General features: G+C 44.8%; 1 protein-coding gene across 3 annotated transcripts; it reads right to left on the reverse strand.

Moving 5' to 3' along the window:
• On the reverse strand, positions 1 to 26,467 carry EHHADH (enoyl-CoA hydratase and 3-hydroxyacyl CoA dehydrogenase). 3 transcript variants are annotated; one of them, XM_082766877.1, is made up of 8 exons: positions 26,311 to 26,356; positions 19,085 to 19,128; positions 18,777 to 18,880; positions 18,027 to 18,199; positions 16,804 to 16,915; positions 16,361 to 16,465; positions 9,960 to 10,301; positions 1 to 2,485 (listed from the first exon to the last, which is right to left on the reverse strand). In XM_082766877.1, exons 3-8 carry the CDS (start codon positions 18,808 to 18,810, stop codon positions 1,215 to 1,217), a joined length of 2,037 nt encoding a protein of 678 aa, XP_082623003.1. In that variant the 5' UTR covers positions 18,811 to 18,880; positions 19,085 to 19,128; positions 26,311 to 26,356; the 3' UTR covers positions 1 to 1,214. The 3 variants fall into 3 exon arrangements, with proteins under 3 accessions (XP_082623003.1, XP_082623002.1, XP_082623004.1); XM_082766876.1 differs by lacking the exon at positions 19,085 to 19,128 and having other exon boundaries at positions 26,311 to 26,467; XM_082766878.1 differs by lacking the exons at positions 19,085 to 19,128; positions 26,311 to 26,356 and adding an exon at positions 26,194 to 26,287.
• Positions 26,468 to 27,901: the final 1,434 nt, after the last annotated feature.

The following is a 27,901-nucleotide window of genomic DNA, read 5'->3' on the forward strand; positions in this document are numbered from 1 at the left end:
CTATGGTATCATATAATCAAAGCAGTTTTATTAAAATAGAAAGCAGAATCTGATGTTAATCTTCCTGAGAAGGGAACCCAGACCCACCCACGCCCCACGCCAACCTAGACGATAAATTCAGAGGCCATGAGCAGTGGGTGACTGCCCCACAGCAGCGAGCCTGGAGGAAGCTTGGTCACCTCCCCCTGCTCTGCTCCCTGTGTGCCTGCAGAAATGTTCCTGCCTGCACAGCTCTGGAGCCCTGCACTCCTCCGCGTGCCCTCTGTGCATGTGGAAACCCGGTAAGTGCCAGGCCAGGCTTCGGTCTGGTCAATTAGATCAATTAGGTAGCTGTAGGCAGGCAAGAAAGGGGGAGGGTTGGCAACACAAACCCACACTTGGAGATGCCAGAAGATGTTTCTGCCTGGACACAGGCAGGTGGATGGTAACGGAGGCTGGAGCCTGGATGCAGAAGGCTGGTCGTGAGCCAACAGCACGGGGCAAGTTAGGCAGGTTGATGCATTTGTGGCTTTTCTGCCATTTATCAGAATTTTCTTCTGTGGGAGGAGGGGACAGTACCAGCCCTGCCCCTCGCTCTCTGTCCAAAGCTGCTCCCTCCAATTCATTTGAATTTACCTCTGAAAGGCGCTGTGCCCCTTGTGCCAACTGCCCCCAGCAGCAGGAAGGGAACAGGCTCCAACTGGCTGCGTTTCGGAGCCAGGAAATCTGGGCTGGAGATGGGCTGCAGGGGGAGATCTGCACAGGCTGGGAAATGGATTCAGGCCAGGATCTGGTAGATTCAGCTCATGCGGGGTGAACCGTGACCATCTCCTTTGTGAACTGTGACCACCTCGCTCTCGCTTCCCTCTGTGATTCGCTCTGAGGGCTGTGTGCTGCTGTCCCTTCGACACAGACAGACTGGAAGAGAAGCACTGCTGTGAAATCCTAAAGGCAGAGCAAAGTGAAACACGTCCGTGCACAGCGATGTGCAAAAAGGGTGGGTGAGGCTGGTGGTGAGACGGAAGGGTGGGCGCCGGCACCCAGTGGCTGCCGGCAGCAGGGGGCTGACTGAGATCAATCTTTGGCCAAAGTTATTCTCTGCGAAGGCCCAGGAAGGTTAGTGACATTGTTTATGAGCCTGAAGCACTTTGGTTTTGATTGGAAAAGACAGGGCAATTACAGCACCTGTTTCACGAGATCTCTCCCATGAATTTATAGAGCAGGCATGAATGAAATCACAGCTTGCTGCTCTGCGAGCCTGGGCAGGACATCCACTCTTTGAGGGGAGGGTTCCCTGCAGCTACCAGCTTTTTCAGAAAGGCACTGGGACGCAGCTCGGGGACATCAGGGTGGGCCTCGGAGTATTTCTGCAGCTTAGCCAGAACACGAGGGAGCCCGACGGTGGAAGCATAGAACATGGGGCCGCCCTTGTGCTTTGGCCACCCGTAGCCATTGATATAAATGACATCAAGGTGTTCTGGGCCTGAAGCTATTCCTTCAGCCAGGATGTTAAACCCTTCATTGATGAGAGAAAACAAACACCTCTCCAGGATCTCCTCCTGGTCTACAAAGCGGGTCTTGATCTGATGGGTGTCCCTGTACTCAGACAGGAAGCTGTGAAGCCACGGGTCTGGCCTGGCTGTCCTGCCCCCAGCCTTCTCGTACTGGTACCAGCCTTTTCCAGTTTTCTGCCCAAACCTGCCTTTCTCACACAGAAGGTCGGGCAGCGGGCTGTAGCGACGGCCGTGCCGCTGGCGGGCAGGCGTTCCTGGAGGCAGTGAGGCCCCAGTGAGGCCCTGGCCCTTTCGAGACCTCCAGCCCACGTCCAGCCCTGCGAGATCGGACATTCGGAAAGGCCCTATCTTAAACCCAAAATCTTCAAGAACCTGATCTACATCCTCTGGTTTGCTTCCTTCCTCTAAAAGGAAAACTGCCTGTTGCACATATGGAAACATCATTCGGTTCCCGACAAAGCCAAAGCAATTCCCTACCACCACTCCAACCTTTTTCATCGCTTTGGCTAGCTGCATGGCAGTGGCAATGGCAGCTGGGGACGTGTGGCGGCCATAGATAATTTCTAATAGCCTCATCACATGAGCAGGGGAGAAGAAGTGTGTGCCAATGACCTGCTGTGGGTGGCTCGTGGCAGAGGCTATTTCATCGATGTTCAGGGCTGATGTGTTTGTGCACAGAAAGGCCCCCGGCTTGCAGATCCCCGATAGCTTTTTGAATATTTCCTTCTTCAGCGCCATGTTCTCAAACACAGCTTCAATAACTAGGTCTACATCCCACAACCCATCAAAGTCTACAGTGAACTGGAGACGTGCAGGGTTATGGAAATCCAGGCTTTGGGCATCCTGCCCCATTTTCATAGCCTCACGTTCCAAAAGGAGCATCACAGCTTTTCTTCCCGTGTTCAGATACTCCACGTCCTGCTCCAGGGCTACCACGGGTATGTTGGCCTTAACCAGAGAAGTCACAATGCCTCGGCCCATTGTTCCCAGCCCTAGGGATAAAAGGGAGATAGAATCAGAGACTATGAATAGAAAATGTTACAATCAATCACTTGACAGCAGCATTTCCTCTGGTATCTCCGGGATAAAAAGCAGAAGCCCAAGCAAGATGAATGGTGCACAGAGAGAAGAAAAGATCTGAAGACTCCAAAAAAGGAAGGTGAAGTCTCTCTTTCAGCGAGCCTAAATGTTTGAAAAGCAAGAGCAGAAAGGCAAGTTGACATCTTCTCAAGATTACAAAATACCAATGGGATTCACTCCACGTGATTCACATATTCTCCCTGTGAAATTTTATACCTATGGAAACCAGCATTGCTTAAGAGTTAGAACCTGGTGAGTGCAGACGAGATCTGAGTTTCTACTTCCACCTTGTTGCCAACTTCTAGCAGCTTCACCCTCAGGATACCAGTGGTTCTCTGGGGCACTCACAGAAGAACAAACACAAGCAAACACACCCCACAGAGATTCAGACACCAGCAAAGCTCAGACAATTGGTTTCTCCCTCCTCCTTGCAAGTTTCCTCTTTGTCTCCCTCTTCTCCCTCTGCTCTTCATTGCATAATCTTCGATGCAAGCACAAATTCAGCTGCAATTTCTGTAAAGACTCTCAGAAACTGAGCTGCTCTTGATTTTGTCTCTGTCTCCTATGTCTCCCATCACCAGTCCAGGCATGGAACTAACGTCTTCTTAATCCAGAATTCATCGTATCCCCCCTCCTTTATAATCACTTGGGAACATCAATAGCCTTTTTTCTTGCTGTTCACACTTTATACTGGACATCTCTGCCCACCGGGAACAAGCCAAGTCATCCAAGACAGGCTATTGCTAACTTTTGAAGGTTACCGAAGATACAGCCTTCCTTGTCCAACTGTGCAGTTAAAACTCTTGTCCAGAATTCCCATTACTGAACACCCATTTGAGCTGTATTTTTTCCTCCAAGATCCATAAATGTGCTATTACCAGCTCATAATAACACTGGAGGAATAATATTGTGGTGATTACTGGCTTGCTCCTTTCCCTCCTCCTGAGCCCTTCCGCCAGCTCTGCCCTCTATTACATTAAACGAAGCCGCAGGCTTACACTCTCCTATGATACCCAACCCACGCTACTTACGCTGTTCTCCCCTGATGGAGGCTTTTTGGACTGAGCAAATACAAACTAGTGAGCAAAGGCCAGTGCAATTTTACCAGCTTTAAAAGTGCAAAGCATTTGAATGGGAGGATTATTAATATCCTAAATAAAGCAACAACTAGACAAAGTCCAGGTTTGTCATAATTCTGTAAAAATGATTTTTTTAATCCCAGGTTTACAAATGAAAGTCTGCTAAACAAATAAACAGAAACAAGGGGATTAAAAAATTTGTCTAAAGCAGCTTTATAAAGAAGAGCTGAAATTATGTCATCAGTGAAACAAGTTCCAACTCTGAAGGTCAAACAAGGTAGTATATTTCTCCTGCAAGCTACATACCCTTGATTTAGTTGTGTCCACGCTAAATTTTTATACACAGAGGACATTTAAAACACTCCCTGCTTAGCTTTAAGAGCAGTTCTTATAGACATCACTATCTGGATGCTTGCTCATAAACCACTTTGCTGCCAAGCAAATGCTGAACTTCCTTTCTAGGAAATTGAATCTTCACGATCAGACACTACTAAAATTAATTTGAAAATAAAGGTAGAACAACATGAATCAATTCTTAGTATTTCATTGTCCACGGTTTGCTGACTGACAACCAAACACAAATAGCTCCTTCTGCTTTGCTCAGTTCTCAGAGGCTTGGATGTGTCGGCAGGGTGTTAAAACAGCTCTTTCTGTCTTTGTTGAGCTACAAAGACTGCTTTCTTCTCAGACAGTGCAGGAGTGTCATGCACCACCTCCTGTACAGCCACCGAACCTAGCCCCATCTTTAAGGCTCTCTTTCGACACCATGGCAAAGGGTTTGCAGTTCCACATCCTGGTTCTTCACAGCTCCCTCTTGAAATCTCTTATTCTGTTCCAGGATGGAGACCTAGGGTTTCTCCTCTTAATTTCCAAGCCGTACTAAAGAAACAGCCTGTACATCCTGGGCCTTAGTAACTCCTGCTCCTCTCAGCTTCAGTTTCCTGACTGAAATGTTAGCAGTTCTCTCACAACGTGAACAAGCTGTTCCCTCCTAGATCAAAACTCTGGTGTTAGCTGATTCAGCTCTTTGCTTTCTTTCACGTGTAGTGTAAGTACTCCCATCTAGGTTTTCACCGTCCCACGACAGACAGGCGTACATGCCGGTAGTCCTGCACTTTCTAGGCCACAGGAGGAGGCTTATAGATAAGACATGAGCTTGCCAAGCTTGTTTCTGACCTAGAAAAGCTGTCTCTCAACTTACCACATAACTCTTCAGTGGCCTGTATGAAATGATGTTTAATGAAGCTGGCAGAGAGAGTAATGAAAGCCCCAAGGGTTTTGTTACATTAGAGCTTGCACAGCATGACTCCCCTGGAAATATTTTCTAAAATTGGGCTGTAAAACCAAGGAGAGATCTGGCTATTTAGTAGGGAAAGAAGCATTTCTAAGGACTTCCCTTTCAAATTTATAGACTCGTGATCTTGGCAAAAAATGTATTACAGCAGTAAAAAATGGTAGGGAATCACTGGGTCTTGCATGGGTAGCAGGCTGTAGAAGAAAGGGAAGTGTTGCATGCTCAGTTCAGGTTGCACAGACCAAAACACGGCTAAGAACTACTCCGGGATTTCTACTGTACATTTTGTTTTGTCCCTCAGTTGGGCTCTTACTTCCCCCAAATCTTTACAAAAATCCTATATTGTCTTTTATTCAGTGAACTGTTTCCAGAGCTGTGTTCATGCCCAAGGCCCAGCTTCCAAAAGAAGACTGAAATGTGCTTCAGGAAAAGCCCAGTGTCTAGCCATCTTGCTTCTGGCCTTTCGTTGCGAAATGTACCCTTGGCATATAAATAGAGCTACACTTAAACTCCTGAAATTTAAGGCCAAACATGGATACAACGAAATCATTTGTGGGGCAAGCAGAGTGAATAATGATTGTTAATTATTGCGCTGTCACATGAGGTACCGAGAATATGAAAAATGATGCAAAGTTAATTGAAGGATTTTAAAAACAAGTTTCAAAACAAATGAACTCAAAATATGTATTAAACAACTTATGTAGAGTCACACGCACTAGAGAAATACTTATGAGTAGAAAATATTCTGAACTATAATGAATATTTGGACTTTAAAATAACAGGAATTGGAAACAGCACTTTATAAATTGGTAAAAATATACAAGGACTGTTCCAATTTTCATGTTAAAAAAGAATAATGAGCAATTGGTGGTGGTGGACTGATGCAGCCTGGAGCTGCTTCTTTCTCTAACTGTTTCAGGGTACAAGCTTCAAGCGGAAATAATGTGGTACTCAAGGCAAGCAGGAAGCTACTGAAAGACTGTGGAAGGGACAGAGATGAACTCTTTTTCTGTGTGACAATGAACCAGAGAAGGTGGAAAGGGATGGGAGGTGAGAGCACAGAGCAAGCAGGAGCAAATGAGGTAGGTCGCATCGCCTGTGTCTGAAGACAGCCACGGACAGCTAGGCCAAGAGCAGGAGGGATCTTGCCCAGCTGGGTGCTGCCCGTTATCAGTCCTGCAGCAAGCAACCCGCAGACAAAGGTAGCTGACGGGCAGCCAGGACTGCACAGCAACAGTTGCCAACTCATCAGCAATGCCATCTATCAAGCAAGCCTACAAAAATGACACATAATGCTTGATGCTGAACATCCATTAGGACTCGGTGCCAACTCCCTCTAACAATGTCCTGCTAATACTGGATTGACAGGAGGTCCACAAAGCAAGGCTCCCCCAGCATTCATGACACTGCTTCCATACCCAAAAGTCCTCTGTGCTGGCAGAAAAGCTACTGAAGGAGGAAGATGTTGCAGTGATCTGCTCAGCTGCTTCCCATTTTGCAGTGATAACAGACAGAAGAACCAGCATATTGCAACAGGGTTTTAGTGTATGAAACAGCAGTATTTGGAATCAGGGGCTGCATGACTTCTGACCATCCAAAATGGATGCAAGATCATGTCTTCTTCTCTCCAGGGAAAACAGGGAGACCCTGGATAACCTATAGAGGCTCAGTACTTTAAAGGGACGATCAGCACTATTTTAAGAGGTGTCCCTAAAAGTTTGTCCCTAAGATTTTGGTTTCTGGTGCTACAAGAATGTGTTAAAGATCAAGAATATGGAAATATGAGATGGTACTTGCTGGAGAATGACTTCTTGTTATGGCAGCCTGAGAGAGAAAAAAATGCAACGGTGGTGGCATATTCTGAACCCATCTCCAAAGGACTTGCTATTTCTTTGATACCAAAAGGTAAGACATTAGGAAGTCCTTCCAGAGGAAAGAGAAAAAGCCCAGTGGGGTGGCAGAAAGAAGTAACTGATGGAAAGCAATGACATTTAGTATGGCATAAGATTAAGAGTTAAGAGGAGGTGATCAATGGCCTCCCAAACAGAAGCTGCTTATCAAATGAAGCATAACATCTACACCTCACATAAACAAAGCAAACTATATTGCTTATGGGGGTTATTGATAGAAGCAGTGATTCAGAAAAGGAATTAGGAGTTTTGGCAGGTGTCAAGGCCTTGAGAGGATTGATAAGCTTTAATGACCCTGACCAGCTACACCTGGAGCCTCCACCCCACACCCACCACCCAGGAGCTTCAGAGCCTGAGTTAAACTCAGCCCCAGGCCCCTGCTCTCCTCCTGAGCTATGCTGGAGAACTGCCTGGCTCTGGCTGTGGTCCCACTGAGCCACACCTCAACCTGCTGATTGGCTTCCCCACTCTACCTTGGACCTGCTTCATCGTGTGAATTTTGATTGATTGTCTGGATCCTGGCATGATCTCAAGTCTGTCTTCTTTGCCTCACTCAGGTACTGTAAATAATTGATGTACCAGAGAGCTGTGCTGCCGTCCAGAGGGAGAACTGACAGGTATGTCATGAACCTCAACAGGGAGAGATGCAAAGTATTGTGCCCTGGGTGGCATAATCCTATGCACCAGTGCATGCTTGGGGCTGACTGGGTGGAAGCAGCATTGCAGAAAAGGATCTGGGGTCCTGGTGGGCACCAATTTGACCATGAGCAGCAGTGGGTCCTTGCTGCAAAGAAGGCTGATGGTATATGGGGACTGTATGAGGAGTGTTGCCAGCAGGCTGAGGGAGGTGAGATGTCCCCTCTGCTCAGCACTGCTGGGTCCAGTTCTGGGCTCCTGGGTATGAAAGAAACATGGAGATAATGGAATGAGCCCAATAAAGGGCCACAAAAATGATTAAGAGACTGGAATGACTCATATATGGGGAAGGGCCATGAGAGCTGGGACTCTTTCTGCCTTGAGAAGGTGGAAGTGAGGCAGAATCTTGTCAATGTATGTAAAACCCTGAGGGCAAGGTGCAAAGAAGAGGTAACCAGGCTCTTGTTGGTGGAGTCTGGTGGCAAGGCAAGAGGCAAAGGGCAGAAACTGAAAGGGCTTCATCTGAATATCAGGATTTTTTTTTTTGTGTGCTGTGAGGGTGACTGAGCACTGGTAGGAGTTGCCAGGGAGGCTGTGGAGTCTCCATCTGTGGTGCTATTCAAGAGCTGTCTTGTCACAGTCCTGGGAAATTGGCTCTAGGTGGCCTTGTTTGAGCATGGGAGCTGGACAGGGTGACTTGTAGAGGATTCTGGGATTCCCCTCAGCACTCCATCCCTTGGAGAACTGCTGGCCCTTGCTGCTTCTGGCCAGTGGATAATTAACAGGATGTAGTAAACATGGCTAATGCAAACATTGGGTGTTACCTTGAGCATATTAGGCAGGAGCAAAGAAGAAATATCTTCTTTGTACCTGGTCTTAGCATAATTGCTCCTGGAATACTGTTCACACGTCTGGTGTGTGTGCTTTGGGGAGTGTTGGGAAAAATCAGAGGAAGTTTAGAGAACAAAGAAAATGACTAAAGCATGACAGACTGTGCTCAGCAGCAAAAGAATCAATGCAATTAGTTTATTTCTTCTGCAAAAGGCATGGGTTAACTTGAACTATGTCTGTAAACAGCTACAAGAAAACTGAAACCTAGGTAGAGGTTGGGTCAACTTCAGACAGGAATTCAGAAGTCTGGCAGACTTTTTTGGCAGTTCTTAATCCAAAGGGTGGGAGATGTAGCCCTGCCAGTTCAGTCTGGAAATAAGATACAGGCTGTTTTTTCTAGGAACCTTCAGACAGGGATTGGATTTGTCCCTAAAATTTCCCTTAGTTTAGTTACAGCATGAACATAAGCAGATCAGGTGCCCTGAATGGTCCTTTTGGCTATACTGTTTATTAGTATTGAGACTCTTCAAGAAAAGTTAGTAATTGTAGCATCATTTATCAGTCCCTAACAAAGACTGTCCATTTAATTGTTGATTCTATTCACCTGATCGTTCCTACAAAACATCAGCATAAGCCCTTTCTGCCAAAGAACACTAGAGGACTGACTTATCTGGGTTTGCTTGCACCCAGGTCACATGATAAATTTGGTGATAATTCATGCCTTATTATCCACATGACATAACAGCCACAGATCTGCCTCACAAGGCTTGTGGACCAATGTTCAAGAAACATTTTCATTAAAATTAAAGCATGGATTAAGTCAGGGAAGCTCTGGTCTGAAATGAGCTTCCAGAGAGCTTCTTACTGGGCACAGGAGGCCTGGAAAGAGCAGTGTTGGTCTGGTGAGCTTTCTCTGAAACAGAATGGATGTTTTCCAAGTGCTCCATTACTCATCTAACCATTTCTGAGTGCTACTATCAACAGGCAGAGCTGAAAGATATTTCTTTTTTTTTTTTTTCCTGTTTTTAAATCTCAGCAGTGCATCGAAGGTTTTATTTAAATTGCTCTTATAAAAAATTAATGAAGGCATTATCTTGCTGGGCTACAAAATGGCAAGAGTGGATCCCAGTGAGATGAAATCTTCTTAAAATACAGCTGTCAAAACATTTTTGTTTTAATATATCCCTGAGTGACTCTATGCACATGCACTTCTAATACAGAACTAGACCAGGAGGAGGAGAATTTCGTGCAAACCTGCTTTTAACATGGAGCGAAGCCAGGACTCAACATGGCAGTACTTAAAAGGGAACAGACTGCTTATGATCCACAGATGAAGCTGACTCTGAAAGTGGAGGAAGTTTCTCTCCCAAAGAAAGGGGTGGGATTAGGTAGCAATCTATTAGGAAATGACTTGCCATCTGACCTTCCCTGAGCTTACAAGTCCAGTGACCGCTTCTCTCCTTGCATGTCAATTATGGGCCTGGGATATCTCTCCTGTGCTGGGTACCAGTGACTGCTAGGGAATTAGGCTTAGGCTTTTTGCCATGAGTAAAGCCCTGCTACACTCATCTTGCTCCCTTTCAGTGCTGCTGTTAGCTGCACAGTCAGGAAATGCAACAGCTTTTCATCTCCTTACCTATCACAGCCGCTCTGCGGATGGGCTGAGGGGAAGCACTTTTCCATGAAGCTCCAGTGGGTGTTGTCCACTTCTGCACTGCTCTCTCTGCAAAGAAAGCATACTGCAGTGCTTGGGCCTGGCCTGAGGTCAGCAGGATGTTAAACAGCTCCCGTTCCCTCCGGACTCCATCTGCAAAGGGCTGCTCTGTGGCGGCTTTGACTGCCTGGAAGCAGAGCTCTGGCGCCAGGCACCCCTGGGCCTTTTTCTTCACCTTCATGAGAGCCTCACTGAGAAATACTTCCATGTTGGGCAGCTTTGGAACAGGCTTCAGGCTGAGCCTGCGGGGTCCCAAGGGCTGGCCTGTGGGTAGAAAAATACAGTTATAGAACAAAACATTCCACACTTGCTGGAGGACTATGGATTTTTGTCTCTCTACATAGAATGAGAATCTGTTATACCTTTTCCCCCTCCTGCTAAGCCCACTGCGCTAGGGCTTGCATGGCACAATGATCTGGGTCAGCATTCAAGTGTCTGATGCTTCTTTAACTTTGTTTGCCTCAACAATGGAAGTTTTTCAAGACCCTTCTCCCCAGACTTCAACAAAGCAAGCTTTCAATTTCAAAGACAACTCTCTCCTTCCTTTTCTTAGCTACAGAGTGACTTGACTTCTCCAGTTCTTACTCCACGGTTCCAGCTGTCACATTCATAAAGCTCCTTCTGTTCTTTCTGTGAGCTTCAGTACTAGAGCTTTTCCCCAGTGTTGCTCAGCACTCCGTGCCCAATTGGCATTGCCAGCCAGATGCATTCCAGCCAGGGTCCTGACCCAGGTGTTTGTATGAATGACTGGGAAACGCACCCCAACTTCAATTCCTCCCTAACAGCAGGAGTCCCCCTGTTCCCCGTGGGACCAACCAAGAGGATGGCTCACACAGCATGAGTTGGGGAGCAAATGAATAACAAGGAAGAGTTCATGCTTCTGTGTCAGCAAGGGGTGAATCAAGCAGCCACAGAAATACATGAGCCTCATTACAGAAGGAGGTTGCTATGGTAATACCTAGAAAGAATTCTTAATTGAGAGAAGTTAGTTACATTTCAGACACCAAAATCCTCTTCAGAAACATAAACCTTGGTGCCCGCTGGGAGATCTCTGATCTGTCCATGCTCAGGCTATTGCTATGTTCTTAGCAGCTTGCCTCACTAAAGACCACGGAGGAACAAGGTCAGAAATTCAGGATGCATCTCCTCAACATTTGCACAAAGCCTTTTGTCATCATAGTATATGGATCTGGATGTGGCTAAGTGATGTTATGGCATTGAGCACTGCAGCACTGTCCCCATGAGCATCGTGGACCACCACCACAGCAGGATGGTGAGTGGGCCCCCTCTGATGGGAACCCAGAGGTGAGAAGTTCTCTTGTGTGTAACGTCATTGGCCTGGCTTCTGTTATGAGCTCTGCGTAGGAGCACATTTCTTTCAAAGGTGGCATATTGCACCCAGCGCTCTCTTCCCTTCCACTGTCTGACTGAAAATGCTGCTTCATCAGCAGAAGATTCAGGAGCAGGAAAGCTGGAGCCCCAACATACACAGGGTACTGAAAAGCAGGAATAATGGCAGCACTGCAATTGTGGTTTTCCAAAGAACATGTCCTGACTCTAACTCTTCCTCTAAGACCAGATGCTTTTAAGAGGGGAAAAAAACAACAAAAAACACATGAATTCCCAGGCTGAGTTGGTATTGATTTCCTGAAACAGTGGTCTTCAGAGGTCAGGCTCTTTAACTAAGCCTTTTAGAGAACACAGAGATGAACGCTGACTGTGTAAGTAGCTTCCCTTGTAATGTGAGTCCATCAAAATGCTTCCACACTGACAATGAATATAGCTTGGATTTGCCAGTACTGCAGGATTTCAGTCAAGATATTTATTTTTGAACCCTTTGTCTTCCCTAAGTGTATGTTTTTAGTATGAGAATGCTCTTCATCCATAGTCCTTTATTTAGGACTGAAATAGTGGGTTTAGTTTTTTCAAAAAGGAAATCTGATGGCTGGAAGACCACTTAGGACAGGACAGACCAAGAGACCTCACATATCTCCCATGTGAGAAGCGAACAGAAATGCTATGGGCAGCCTTTAAACATGGTCTTCAGACAGCAAATTGTACTTGTTAAGCACAAATACTGATGAGGAATGTGAGACAGGTGCTCAGACTGAAAAGTAACTCTCCTCAGGGTCCTGTAATAAAACTTGTATTCAGCTGAGCATTTCTATAGCACCTCCATGCAGCTTTCTTGCTGCTGTAATGCTACTAAGAACCAGAAGTGTACTTATGAATAGAAAGAATGATCTGAATTTGAACCTTGGAAGAAGAGATTAGTGCAGGATACCTACAGCTTGGTTTCTGAAATCAAAGAAGCAAGAACATGATGAATGATACTGGACATCAGTGATGTAGAAAAAGGCGTCTCCTGTGAACAGGAGCTAGCACAGGTATCTACTTTGTTTTGCTAAGGTTTGTAATCTAGGTGGCACAAAGGATGGACCAAGTCTATAACACTTATCAGCAAAAGCAACATGTAAGCCTGCAGTATCAAACACTGCTATTTAAAGCAAAAAAAAAAAAAGGGCATCCCAGAGTGAACTCTAGGGATATTACTGGACTGAAGGCAGGGCTAGCTCAACAGGCTGCATGGTGCAGCAATGCTTGTACATGTCTGGGGAGCAAGGCTGGAACTGGTTCCCTGTTCTTCACGCAATGGTCTCAGACCAGTCAGAGACGAGTGTGGCTGCTGTCAACTCTCAACACTCTCTGGTTGTCTCAAAGGGGCATTTCGCTAGATCTTCTGCTTAAAGAAGGTGGTAGCCAGAATGATAAGCCCAGGAGACAGATTCAAATATCTGCATATTGTACTTCTTTCCAGAGATGATGCACTAAAGGCCCTTGTAAATGTAACCAGAAGACTTTTTCCAGTACTTGCCACTTAAAGCATGCAGTTACTGCATGAGCAGCAGTAGCTGCTACTCGTGTGGGTTTCATGTTCCTCAGAAGGAACACATACCTCCTCCACAGTTGCTGCTGGTGCTCTATGGTCAGAAACTCCTAATCGTCTTTCCATGCAGAGCGTAATACCTGTGGGGTCTGAACTAATCTAAACTGAACGGACTTTGCTTGGCTCTTTGATGTATGCTGTTGATGCTCTTGTGCTCTGAGAAGATAAGTTAAGCAGCAGATATGGTCAGAAAGCAGGAAATCTGCTTTGCAAAGGATCAGCTGCCATTTTCTCCTCCAGCCCAGGAAGGCTACAGCAGGCCAACAGAGGTGGGCAGTGTAAGCTGCAAGCAATTATGGCAAACTTTCAATTTTTTGATGCCATCAGGTGGACAAATTATGTAATGCAGCTTTGAATTAGTGCAGTGGTTATCAAACACATTCAATGAAAGAACATTCTTCTAGTCTCTAAGGACTTAGCTTCTGCCTATTCCTTCCTTCATTTAAATAAAAAACCTTCGAGAGCGAAAACTTTCTCTTGCATAAACAAGCAATTTCCTCTGAAAGAAGGACAGGAATGCACACTCACTTCCTAGTCTGTGTTATGTAATTACTGGTTTTGACTAAAAAAAAAAAAAAAAATAAATTTGTACTTAGATTAAATGCCTGTGTATTCCTACAGACATTGATTCAGAGCTGTTCAGAAGGTGTTCTTCATTAAGAATGTTCCATGAAGTTTTACGGATGAAAGTTTCCCAGCCTACCTACCACAAAGGCAGTTCTGTCACCTATGGATAGAAACAATCAGGGACCCTTGCTTCAGTGAGGCCACTCATCTAAGGCTGATCTCTCACTCTGAGTTACTGCAGCTCCAGTGCTGAGAAAGCTTTAAAAGAAAATCCTATCTGAATGGGTCCTTTGAGATGGATCTTGCAGTAGAGCACTCCCGGGCTAGGAGGAGAAATTCTCTCAGTGACAATGAGTTATTTAGCCAAACTGCTCTGTAAGAAGCCAGCAGTTGTTAGCCTTGTGTATGTTTGTTTGTTTTTAAAGAAAAAGATGTTGCCATATGAAGTGGATTTCTTCGCAATTCTGTTTCTAAGATTGTCTGAAAAATGTTTACTGAAAACATAACTTAGCTGGTCTGGGATTGTTTCCCCACACTACATGAGACTGTCATATCTCTTCTGCAGCCCTAAGTTACAGAGATACAGAACTAAAAGTGCTATTTTGCTGTTGTATGGCAGGAGAATTTTATTAAATTTATGCGAAGGCCAAAGCCAGGAAGGACTCTAAAAGAATGTAAGGATTCTGGGTACCCCATTCTGTCTGCTTGATTAGGTCACCTGAGGATAAACAAGGCAACAAAACTTTTCATGATATTCTGCAGAGTCTAAAGATAAATCTTCCAAGTAGGAGAGAGATAAAGAGGAGCTGGTCTCCAGTATTTTCACTGTTAAAGAACATCCTGCAAATGCCAGTAGAGCTGTTAGATGAGGTTTGAAAGCATTTTTCTTTAAAGTTCTGTTGGAGTTGGTATACAGTGTGATGACATGAAATGTCTTCAGTGACACCACTCATTTTTCACTGGAGCAAGAAACGGAACTGCTACTGCAAATAATGAGAGCCTGGAACAGACAGGTTACCTGCTGGACATCCAGTCAGGATTCCTGCATGCTTACACAGTTCTCAAGTTTCCTTGCTAGTGACACTTTCCAGTGAAACTGAAGCTATAGAATAGGAATTTGCCAGTAATGGCAGTGCACAAGAGTTCCAGAAAGCAAGTTCTACTGAGAAATAGTGTGGTCAGTGACTCATTCCTGAGGTTTTCCTCTAAGGTCAAGCTGACTTTGACAATTCTCAACCACTGCATATCTGTCACAGAAGAAACAACCATACAAATGTCTACAATTCACCCAGTTTCACTTTGCTTTTGTTGGAAGCCAGGATGCTTGCCAGTTTGCTAGTTCTAGCAATGTATCTATCACTCTTTTTATGATATACTGATTTTGCCATCGGTACTGGTATCAATCTTACACATGGCCTCATTCAGAGGCTGAGAGGGTACATCAAAGGGAACAGTATTTTCTGGGTTATTCAGTCAAGCAAAGTAGTAATATTTCATTGCCCTCCTAGCTGATGGAGAAACAGAACTCTCATTCAAAACAGGCAAGATCAGTGAACCAAAGTGCCTTTTTGCTTTTTTTAAGCAATAGTGAAGTAGGTTGGATGTTAGGAAGAACTTATTTATTGAAAGGGTTGTTAGGCATTGGAATGGGCTGCCCAGGGAAGTGGTTGAGGCACCAACCCTGGAGGTCTTTAAAAGACATCTCGGTGTAAAGCTTAGTGATATGGTTTAGTGGAGGATTTGGTAGTGCTAGGTCAGAGGTTGGACTGGGTGATCTTGGAGGTCTATTCCAACCTAGATGACTCTGTGATTCTGTATATTCCCTGTCTTCCCAAAGTTTTATATTTAAATAGATTACATATGGGGAAAGAGAAAAGGATTGCTTGTGTCATCAGTTCTGCACCAGAACTGAAGCCCCAGAATCATTAGCATGAATATGTTGAGAAGGAAGAACATCTATTATGGAAGACCCAGCCAAAGAATGTGCTTTTGCATCTATCTGATAAATCCCACATTGCAGCTAAGTATTCAAGACACTGATTTTTGAAGAATAGCGTATTCTTTGAGCTGTCTTGAAAATATGGTGCATTGTCATCTAGGACAAAGCTGAGGCTGCTTCAACCCCTAGCATGGGAGAAATACTCCTACAGAGAAGGAGAATTGTTCTTCTTTGCAGTAAAGAAAACTGCAGGAGCACCCCAGTTTAGAAAAGCATTGCCCGTAAAGGCCATGTGATCAGAACAGCAAGGTTGTGTTTTTCCTTCCTTGTGTGCATCTCGTGTGAAAGAGCTCCACATCAAAGACTGACTCTTGTCAGGATATCTCCAAAATGGGCATCTCACCACACAACCCAAGGACAGCAAGACTCATGGGCCTTTGAGTTCAGCTGAGGATGTGCCAGTCCCTCCGCTAGAGGGAGACAATTATTTTTTATCAGCCCTTATTGATGATGCAACAGGTCTACACCCAATACCAGCTGTCATCCAAAGCTATACATGGGAAGAGCTCATATTCCCCCAAATCAGTTGAGTGCAGTAGCCCAGAGGAGTATGCAAGTTTGGATATATAATTAATAAGCACAGGGACTCCTTATTTCTGTTTTTCTCCGAATCCTCATTTGAATTTCTGCAGCTCTCCAGCATCTGATTTTTTCCACGTTTGCTTAACAGAAAAATTCTGCAGCTAATTCTGTTTCAGATGGATGCCAAAACCCAATGAATGGAGCATATGGAACAAACTAGTGGGCTTTGTTCTGACTCTCTTCGGCCTCAACAATTATTTCTTGGCATTGCTACAGTTCTTTCCTCACCAATCAGCTTGTTTGCCAAGCGAATTCCTGCCTCAACTGTGTTCTCTTCCACAACTTCATCAACCAAGCCCAGCTTCAGTGCTTCAGTTGCTGGAATGTGTCTTCCTGTGATTAAAAAAAAAAAAGAAAAAAAAGAAATAAGGTGACTACAGTGGGGCATTACAGGTGACTTCATTCTTTTTATATCTGGTCAAATGGCTTGTGTAGCTGGCTTCAAGCATGAGACAAGCTCATCGAGCACAAAACGCATCACGAGTTGTACGCCTCAGAAGCGCATACATCCCCTTCCTAGCCAATCCTTATGGGAAGCAAGCTGAATTTCAACCCAAGCAGCTATGTGTTTAAAAAACAAAACCAAAAGGTATTAGGCTTCATTAGACCAACGTGATGGTATGACTCGGTCATCCTCACAAACACAGCAAGGCTGAGGTACAGTACTTTACCTGTAGTGATTAGATCCAGAGCAGCTGGCACCCCTATCAGTCTGGGTAGTCGCTGAGTGCCTTCAGCACCTGGAAGTAACCCAATGGTGACTTCTGGTAAACCCATCCGTGCCTAAAGTGAAGTCAAATTCAACAAGTCATCTTAGCAAGAGTGTTAATTATGAACCAAGCAGACCTGATTACATGTGATGCTCCTCTAGGAATCCTCAAAGAACTTCTATATAGAAACCTCATCCTTGCTTTTTGCCATGTAAGACAAACCCACTCACCCTTTTCAACAACTTATGTACAGGAGCAGAGGAGGTGTCACGCTTCAGAGGATGTGTGGGTGCTAGCACAGCACTGAATTAGACCAAAGGGGACAACAGCATCACCCCAGACCGCAACGCATGTGCAGACAAGGCAAGTAGTTGTTAGTAAATGCTGGAGGGTTGTCTGTGACTTGCTATCTCCCTACCCCAGTTCTTAGAAATGTATTGAAGGAAGAGTGGTACCACTCACTTCTGAACTAACCCTCCTTCCAAAGTGCTCAAATGGTTCTTGATGCACTTGAGGTTTAGTAGGGTGACAGCAGAAAGAGGGCTCCTGTCTTCTTTTAAAAATCTATGTAGTTTGTTACTTTAAAAAAAGTACATTTCCAGTTGAGCTTTTGAGAGATGTAGGGTTATTTTAAGACTACTACTTCAGGCATCCTTCTTAGGTGGCATACAGGACATGTAGAGTACCTCTTTATGGTGTTATAGGAACCCACATTGTCAGGGGAAAGTGGTTCGTGCTGCAAAAATGAGGAGATGCTCCTATCAGTGAAGAGTCTATGTAAGGAGACCAGGTGCTGCTTAAAAGGCAGTTCAGCAATCCTGAAGGTAGAGATTCAAGAGGAAAAAAAAAACTTTTAAAGACTTAAGTGTGTGGGGGGAGAAGCTGTCTGTTGGATAGAGTGCTCCCTGAGGAAACAGAGCCTGTGGGAAATCAAATTGCAAGTGCTCTATGCTAGCTGAGTTTCAGCTACCTATTGAAACTAGGTCACTAGCAGAAAGAAATGCAAAATTCATGTGGCTGGGGAGAAAAGTAAGAGAAAAGTCATGCTGCATAAGCCAACTACATAGAGTTCAAATAATGACTACTGAGACCGAAGGCAAATTAACACTCGGTCTCCGAAGTTTCTCTGCAGGAAAGATGCAGGAAGCTCCTCTTCAGGAGCAGCCTCTAGTTCAGTATGTTACCTGCACATGTGCAATCCGATAGTGACAGCCAAGCGCCACCTCCAGGCCTCCTCCCAAGGCAATGCCTTCAATGGCAGCCACCACAGGCTTCTCGCTCCTTTCGATGAGAGAAACTAAAGGGCCCAAGGCAATACCCTGCCTCTTTGGAGAAGAAAATCCTTGAATGTCAGCACCTGGGAAAGCACAAAGATGAAAAGGAATTACTGGGGAAAGCAGCGACTGGAATGATCCTTCCCTTGGTGCCATTACACATCACTGCTCACAGATGACTGAGGTCTTGCAGAGATGCTGCTGGCAGGAGAGTGGTTAACAGGGAGCAACCCCTTTGGGGACCAGCTGCAAGAAAGCCAGGCTCCTTAAGCCTATTCAGAGAGCTAGGGGGATTGCAAAGCACAAAAATACATAACTGTAATGATCGTGCAGTTACTAAGGTGGTTTGCAGAGATGCTTATTTAAAAAAGAAAAAAAAAAAAATACTGAGTCTGGAATAGTTAAGTTCAAGTTACTACTAACAAGCAATGTTGAGCTCCACAAAAATTCTCTACCTTCACAGATTTCTACAACTGGAGATCTGTTACTCCTACCCAATCTCTCATGTGCCCCATGTCAATCATGGGACAGCAGAGTCGAAAAAAATCCACTGTCTTGTAGCCATTTTATCAATAGTGTTATAAGGCAGAGAATCGTCAGATGTGGTTGGCGGCGAGTATTTGCTCTCTTTCTCAGACTGATTGAAGAAACTTGCCTTACCTGCACTGAATTTCCCATTTTCGCCACAAATCATAACAGCTTTCACTGAAGGATCTGCATCCGCTTTCTTCAGTCCATCCTCTAACGCCTGAAGAACTGTTAAACTGAAATGAATGAGAGTCAGCAACTAATGGTCAACTACGTTACCTTTCCATCAACACCAAGAGGCTCAGTGAAAATAAGCAGTAAGTCCATGCAAGTCTGTCCTCTGACTGGTCTTCTGCCATAGTCCCTGTGAGTGAATCTTCATTAGTCTCTCACTTTAAGGCCAAGTGTCAAAACCCACAAGTTTATTGCTGCTGACTGACCTGTCACTCAGCTGCTGCAGAGTCTTCTTGTGATTATGATATTCCTGTTTCCAAAGCAAACAGCACAGAGAAATGTTCTTTTGAAAATGTCTTTTTGAATTAAACATTCAGATTTTTAGGAAAATAGTTTAGCATAATTTGAAAGTAATTAATGCTAAACCACTGCTAACCTACAAACTTTTTAAAAGGGAAATGAGCTCTGGGGATAAAAAGCCATCTTTCAAACACCTGGCATAGAGCTGGTGCTGTGCTGACAATTATGAAGCTTTCACTTTGCAAAGACCAGGCTTGAACTTGTGTGGTGTCCTGTCAAAGTGAATTTGGGCCTAAAACACTAAGAATTTTTTTGTCATCTGAACATATCTCCACAGACACAAGCTGTTAATGTGTCCAGTGAAGAATTACTAAAGAACTTCAAAACTGAACAGTTAAGTATAACTAGTATTTTTACAAATCAGATATTAAGCAGAAATCTGAACTGACTATTCATCCACTTGGTATTTGAAGCTTAAAAGCTAAATATAAAAAGCTCAATACATACCCTCCATGTCCTTCCATAAATATGTTTTGCTTTAGAAGATGGTGACAAAGACTGATGGTAGGTAAAGAAGCATTGATGCCTATCACCTATTAATAGAAGCAGTAACAAAAATGGTGTGTATGTATAGTTTAGATACCAAACCATGTTCACATGCACGCATTTTTAAGCACATTAAGTGTGTATGTTGTGGGGGGAGGTTCTTTTCTGCATGCATATAAGCTACAGCTGTAGATAATGACTCTGATTCAGGAAATTTGAGCCATAAGTGGATAGAGAAATACTCAAGTATTATATGTGCTTGTCCAGTCCTTCATAAATAAATACAACTTCTCTGTTGTATTTCAGTGGGATAACTGGAGCAAAGGAACTGTGAATCATTTCTGTGATCTATCTTAGGTCAGGTTCCTATCCAGAGGAGCTGACAAAGCACAACCCAGCATGTATGTATAATCTGGGCTATAGGAAAGCCACTGATAAAAAAAAAAAAAAATAAAATAATAAAATATTTTGTAAAGTAATAAAAATGATGGCTACATTATTCAGACCTTGTATATTGAAACTTCTTTGTAATCAGGTTTCTAAACTTCTATATTGGCATTTCTTTTGTAAACCCCAGTTGAGAACTGCACAGGGTTTTTTAGTTCCTCATTTCCACTTACAGAGGTTAGGCAAGTGAGAGTCTCTGGGAAACTGGTACTGCCACACAGAATTTTTCAATTCTGATTCACTGTTCTGGACTTGACCCCTGGTGAGAACAGGCACTGTCCCAATTTGAACCTGCCCTCTGCCACTGGCTGAGTCTCCACATCACATCTGTGATCAAACTCGGTTCTTTCCTTGTCCTCTGGTTTTGAGTCCCTGACCAGGAAGGAAAGCAGAATGCTTCTTCTTTCCACCTCTGCAGGGCAGCACGCAACTGGGCATTGCTACTGAACTTCCAGTTAAAAGCTGCACGCGTGCCACGTTTTTTTTAACCAACATTTGTCTGCTTGTGTCCAGCCCTGCAGTGCACCTAGCTCCATCTAGCAGAACACAAAGCCTTTCCAATTTTAGTAAGTGGTTTCTTACTCTCTGGGGAAAATACATGTTAAAAACTTAGTTTTATCTCTTTTGTAACATCAAGTGCTGTGGCTACTGCTGTTTGAGGAGGACCCACAGGCTGCACCCTGTGCTCGGGTCTGGTTTTTGCATCAGTGCCAGGCCACAGAAGTACCAAATTCACCTAATGCTGGAAGATTAAAGGGAAAACCTTTATGAAATGTCACTGCCCCTTACAATATACGGTGTAAAGAGGGGGAAAAATACGCAGCAGGATCCCTAACAAATATTAAATTTTGGATTTGAAAATAGTGTGTAGGAAAATTGCCTGATTCTCTTGCAGGAGCAGACAAGAAGCAATCAGAGCATTTCTGTGTTTACAGTAGCCACACGATCAGCAGTTGCAAAAAGCCCATATAAAAGGTTTGTCCCTGTAGATGAAAAGGTTCAGGGTTTTATATAAGAAATTATTTACAAGCCCTCAGCAGTTACAAAATACTCCTACTAGGAGAAAAATTAGGCATCAAGGCTGCCGTAAAATAACAGTTCAATACCTACATTATCTGCATTAAAAGAACTATTTTTGCCAGAGAGTAACTTGACCCTGTTCTTGCATAAATATTTCTTCTCCCTCCATACAACATTTTCCCCGGGAGAAGTGTTTGTGGGACAAAAAGGAAGAAGCAGCAGACTTTTTGCAGCTTCCTGTTGTTCTAAAATGGAGCAATATGTTTACTCCAAGACAGGTTAAAGTCCAACACAGAGGCTGTGTGGCTCAGTAACTCACGAGCTGTAAATGGTACTAAAAGATATAAGCTTTCATGCTTCCATGAAAGCAATCATAGCAAAATGTATGACAGCACAATTACAAAAATACTCAAGGGTATCATAACTTCAAACAGCTAAAGCATTAGAGAAGCAAAAAGTCACCATAATTTGCATAAGTGTTTCATTACTGCAACAGTATCATTCATTTAACAGAAACAATGCAAAAATTCACTGCATGTGTTCCAAACGATTCTTAATCCCATGCTATGTAGTCAGCTCTGCCATGTTACTGTTTTGACTGCAAAAGTCGTTATACCGAGAGGATTCAGTGTTATGTGTTTCAGAAACTCGTGGTAGGTGTTGTTAAAAGCACATGCACCCTGGGATAAGAGAGTATTCCTGCAGGTGACCACCCCAGGTTGTTTCTGTTTTGCATAAAGCTCCACTCATTGCAGTGATAGTGTTCTGGATTTGTAACAAGCTTTTAAATAACTTCAAATTTTAGCTCAGATTTGTAAACGTGGACTTTAATTAAAAAAAAAAAAAAGGCAATTTAAGGGAATCCCCAAAATTAATTCAGTCAGGCTCTAATCTAACAGTAGGCAATGCTATTTGTGGGAAAGGTGCAGGTCTGGTCCCTCCCCCTTGTATTTCCCCTGACATCCACAATCGCTGCATGAGGGATGGTCCCCTATGCATGCACATACCTTCATTTAGCATCCTCTACCAACCTGCTGTCCACACATTTCTCTAATCCCCAGTTCTGCTGATCCATCTGCCTCCACTGTCTCCTGTGCCATCGAGCTCTGTGTTACCTGTTTTAAAACGATCTCCTACTTAGTCAAACACCCCTAGTTCAATGATTGCAGGATCTTGTAAACAGAGTTAGGCCTTCAATTTATTTGCTTTCTTTATGATTTTGTAAATCTTGACCTTACTGTCCCACAGCCTTTTCCTCTCTGAGCTGATGACTCTAGGCCTTTCCAGTATGATTTCCTAAGGCACTGCTCTGTCCCCTTAGTTGTTTTTGTCATCCCTTTCTGGATCATCTCCCTGTCCTTTTCCAAATACAGAGTCCATAACTACACACGATATTTAAGCAACTTCTTAGTTTTACACTGCAGAGGTATGATGCCCTCCGTTTTGTTCTCAGCATAAATACCCTAGGTGTTTTGGTCTGTCACAGCACATTGAGCTGATGATTTCAGAGAACTGCCAAGGGTGAGGATCTTTTTCCTGAGCTGTAAATGCCAGTTTTGAACTCAGCATCCTCTAAGCTTGTCCTGGTTTATTAATTTATGTATTTAAAGAACTTTTTGCTATTTTTTTAAGCAGGCTTTGAAAAGCACTGTTTATATTTTTAAAGTCATCTTAATTTCCAGCTTGCATCTCTCCTATCATGTTTTACCCTCTTTCTTGTTCTCATTTGTGTAAGCTTTCCACTTCTTAAAAAAAAAATCCAACTTTTCCCTGAGTCTCCTGAGCTGTTCCGTTCTGGATCACCTGCTGGCTGAATGGTTCACCTAGGTCTCTAAGAAACATTAAAACGGGACAAAACCCCAACAGTAAAAAAACAAACTGGCCTCCATGCTTGATCCTTCGTGCTGTGGACAGCTCCTTTCAGAGTTATCTGTGTTTGGTTTTGGTCATGCTGCCTGATACTTACATAATTCCCTTCCCTGAACCTCAGTACTGGTGCTGGCTTTAGCTGCTCTGTGCTCTTTCACCTAAGTGCCAGAGGTAGCTGTGGAGCTGCTGTCAGAGGGCAGCTCTCCTCTAACACAGCTTGAATTGAGCCATGCATTAATTAATACCAACATCAATTAGTTAATACCATGCATTAATTAATTAATACCAAATCCAGAATGGCATCTTTGCTGTGGGGTCTAAGGTTAGCAGTTTCAGGAAGGAGGCACTTCCTGCACCCCACCTCTCACATCTCAGCTGACGAGGCACTATCCCTTACCCACACGGCTCATCATGGGCTCCCATCATTGCACCTATCCCGAAACTGCAGCTCCTCCAGCCTCATTTAACATTTTCTGATCGTTATCCTGATGGGGGGTCTGAAGGACTGCCCTAGCAGTCACAAGGAGCTTGGGACTGCTTTTGGCAGCTTTGTGGTTATACTTTATATCATCCCCCACACAAACTCCCCTACCTCATCCCTGTAAATTCAGTGGCCTGGCAACACAGCTAGCAGCTGGGCCCACTTGATGCCAGGAATCCAGTTCCTCCACCTTATCTTTTTAGAGTTAAAAGCACCGATACAAAATCTCTTGTATGTTTTGCTTTCTGTCACTCACTCAGAACTGCATGTGCTACTCAGCTGGCATTAGCACATTTCTCCACATCCTTCTTAATTTTCAGTGCCAGCAGCCTGTCTCTGCTCATGAAGTGTGTCTGCTCCTTTCTCCTGCACGTCTTGTCTGCCTGTCCCCCAAAACTGTCCAGTTCCTTGCACATCTAAATCCCTTCTTTCTATGCCACAGTTTCACAGATGCATTAGGACTGCAGATCTCTGGAAGTTAAACCTCTGCAAACCAGGAAAAAAAAAAAAAAAAGCAAGTTTGGCACATGCCAGCTCTGCTGGTGGGGAGATGGATTAGCTTGAAGGGGAGTCTGTGTGTGGGAGCCAAATTTGCTGCCAGACTCGCAAGTCAGCACACATTCCTCAGGAAAGCACTGCCTGGGAGGTACCCGCACAGCAGTGGATGCTGTCAGACAGCAAAAAGCAAATTTCTACCCACCAGTGGCTTCTAAAGTGCTAATGGCTGGTGTGATGGCGTGGGAGCTGGGATAACGGCTCTGAGTGTCACATGTAATGGGGAGAGATAGGTGAGGCCAGAGCAGGAAAAACACACCAGCCTTTTAAAAAGCATCTGTGCCTGCTGTGAAATTAAATTGTCAGGACTGCGGGACATGGCTCCTGTCTGTAAGTTTCCCTGCCTGCTACCACCTATGTAGTCAGACATCTCAAACAGCAATCACAAACCTGCTCTCCTACAGTCCAGCATATAAACAAGCAGAAGCAGAAGGTTCATGCAAGGATCATGGAGTGCCCTCTACCTTTCCTAGCTATAGCCAAGTCTTAGCTAAAAACTACTCGATGGCAAGTATGAAACAATTGTTGATTCCTGCTAAAACAGGTCTTACCCTCACTGCTAACAGAATAGTGCAAAGCTGGTGAAGGCTGAGCTCAGTGCATGTGTCATGCTTGCTCTCTGCAAATTCAGAAGATCTTAACAGATCAGGAAATAAAGTAAAAGCTCACGAAAACCAAGTTTTCCTTCTGAAGCTGGTTACAATGAAGTGGACATGCCCGCACCATGCTCCAGTGATGTGTACCATTTAGTTGTCTTGAGCAGTGGAACAGTTGGCTGGAACTGCTTGATATAAGACAACACGGACAGGCCAAACCCACCTGTCTTGTTCCCTCACATGTAGCAAGCAAAAGTTTCACAGCAGCTTAACTGGCAAGGCCAGGATCATGGCAGTCTGAATTATACTGTGTTAGAGTGCTTACTGCTTGGTAAGCGTGGTAAGGATGGCGAGTTCACTGTGGGCACAGCCAGAAAGTTTTCTTACCCCAGTCTTGGCCACAGGAGGTCCAAGGGATATTCCGGGAATCCTATATGTCTATACATCTGGGAGTCCTATAAATCAATCAAGTTACTGCAAATTTGCTTTCTCACTGTAATTATCTGACCACGTGAAAATGATCTTTCTGTGCTTTCAAATGTTGCAACAAAAGAATGAGAGCAGGCATTCATGCTCTTACTTGCTTCTCAGCTTCTTTTTAACAAACTTTCTGCTTTAGAAGTTGGGCATGACTGCAGTGGATTTTTTGCCTTGGGAATATACATGGAATATGTGCTAAGATTACTGCTGCAGACTGGCTCTTCAACCACAGCTGCTTAAGAAGGTCCGGTGTGCTGCCATTCAGCTACACGAACTATAATACACTAACCTTGTAACAAATTGCATAAACCAAAAAGCATGTCTGTCCACTTCAGTTTGGGTGGAAAACTGCAATGTCCAGGGGCTCCTGCATTGTGTTTGACTGTTTTTCACTGGCTGGTTTGAGATCACTTGTGGTCTTCCTTGACCACAGTTTTTAAGAGGTCAATTTCTTAATCGTTTTTAAAAGCCAAGTGCGGTTTACACTTCTGATACTGGGGCTTAATCTCAGTGCCAGCTCCTCTTGCCGAACCACATCTGCAGCTTACAGAGCCCTTTGCCCTACCTAACCCCTGTGCTCACTTGGAAGCACGACGCGTAGCCTGCGGGACGAGTAATGTGAACAGCAGCCAGGCTTGGGGGAAAAGCTGGTTTTCACCTACAGACTCCAAAGGAACTGTGGGATGAAGCTGCCGAGCTGCTAATGCTGCTGCGTGACTGCTCGCTGGAAGCTTCATCCTGATACTTAAAGACTGGAAATGACAAGAAACGTGCTAAGTTTGAAAACAGATTCCACAGGAGATGGCAGAAAGCACAGATTGATAAGCCTGGCATCTCTCCCGAGGGAAAAGAAAAAAAAAAAAAGTATCTAAAAATTATAACAAAGAGCAAAAATCATGGAAAAGTTCAGCATGTTTTGCAAAGGGAAAGCTAAGCTCGGAAGCTCGTGTCGGGTTCCCCTTGTGTCAGCGTCCCCTCAGCCGACGGCCGCCCACACACACCTGCAGCGGGACGGGCACGGGGGCGCCCCGGCCGCCCTCCTCGCCCCTCCGCCCCACTGGGGACCCCCCCGGCCCCATACCCGAGCGGGGGCCGAGCCGCAGCCCCCCGGGGCCGGGAAGCCGAACGCCCCCGGCCGTGCCCCAGCGCGGCGGCCGCCTCACGAAATGGCGGGCGGGCGGGCGGGCGCCGCCGTTACCTCAGCGCGTTGACCGGCGGGTTGCGGAGCCGGATCACGGCCACGGCGGCGGCGCCCCTCGCGTACTGCGCCATGCCGCCTGCCTGCCACCGCCGGGCGAGCCCCCGGGTACCCGGGCGGAGCCGGGGCAGGGCAAGCAGCGGGGGCGGCCCCTGGTCGTGCCGCCTGCCCTAACGCCGGGACCGGCCGGGCTCTGCCCCCTGGCCGGGCTGCCGCCGGGCGATGTACCTGCGGGTAAATCCCCAGAGCCTAAGCTGGGGGGCAGCCGTCAGAAAAAAGCCGTTTTCGGCTCACTAAAGCACGGTGAGGCTCGGTCTGGAAGGGCTGATTTCAACTGATGCTGAAACAAGCCAGAAACTTTTATTAACGCTTGTGTTAGCCGGCATTTGGAGAGCTCGCTGAACGTTGTCATCGCTCTGCAGCACCCCAGGTGTGCCCTGTGGATAAATAGAAAAGGGCTGCTGGGTGCTCAGGCCGTGTGTGAGGGTAAAGGTTGGGCTACATGATCTTACAGGTCTTTTCCAACCTAAATGATTCTGTGATTTAAAATATATATATATAGATATATATACAGAAAAGCTAATGAATTGGAGATGTGGTAAGTGTTGTTATAAAATCCCTTCCAGAAAAATATCAGCTTACTAAAATAAGGCAGGAAATAGCTTACTAAAATAAGGTAGGAAAAAATAAAGTTGTTTCTAATATCATACCTGTATCCGTTGTACCGAAAGGTAATTTAAAGGAAAGAAAGGGTTCTTCAGAGGGAAATTTCCTGGACCTTGAAGAACTGTTGACTTTTTGTAAGGACCTGTTGGATTTTACATGGGTTTATTGGTTTGGTCGTCCTATCCTACAGCCATCCCTGGTGCAGGTGATGGAGAATGCATCCAGAAAATGTGACAGGGATGCTGCGGGAGCACCCACATGCAGCGCTGGCTCAGAGAGGTCAGAGCTGCCCCTGGACCCAGCTGAATCACACAGCAGCTCCCCCAGGAAAATGCACCAGCCACGCACTGCTCCCAGGTATGGGCATCCAACGTGGCCCACCTTACACTGTGGGTCGCAGAATGGGGTGGAGTTTATCTTAATTAGCTTGCTGTGGAAAGTTTTATTGAAATGTTTTTATATCTCTATAGTCTTTCTTTTTTTTCACTTTTTAACCTTTAGAAGTCAACCACTGGGCAGAAGGGCTGCAGCTCCTTCCACTGGTGTGGAACAGGTATAGGTAATTATAGAACGTGATTTATGTGTCTGGAAGGTTCTGTATGAATATACGGTCTTCTTTCACAGCAACTGCTGCCTTTCTTGTTCTATGTGGCAGATCACTACAACTCTTTGTTCATTTGTTAAGCAAGATAGAAAACAAAATCAGGAATAATGCTCTGCAATTTGCTTGTAAAACAGTGTATTCTGGGAGTTTACAAAAATGCCGTAACCTGTGCTGTGCAGTTGTAGGAGCTAACTGATCTACTGTTTTTTTTATTAACCAGAACAAAATCAAAGATCACTCTGATTAGTTGTACTTTCTGTTTATAATTTACAGGTCTATTTTTCTTGTCCTTTAATAATGTAACCAGCATAGTTGTAACAA

Source organism: Aythya marila (genome assembly GCF_965140915.1).
Source record: "Aythya marila genome assembly, chromosome: 9".
NCBI lineage: Eukaryota > Metazoa > Chordata > Aves > Anseriformes > Anatidae > Aythya > Aythya marila.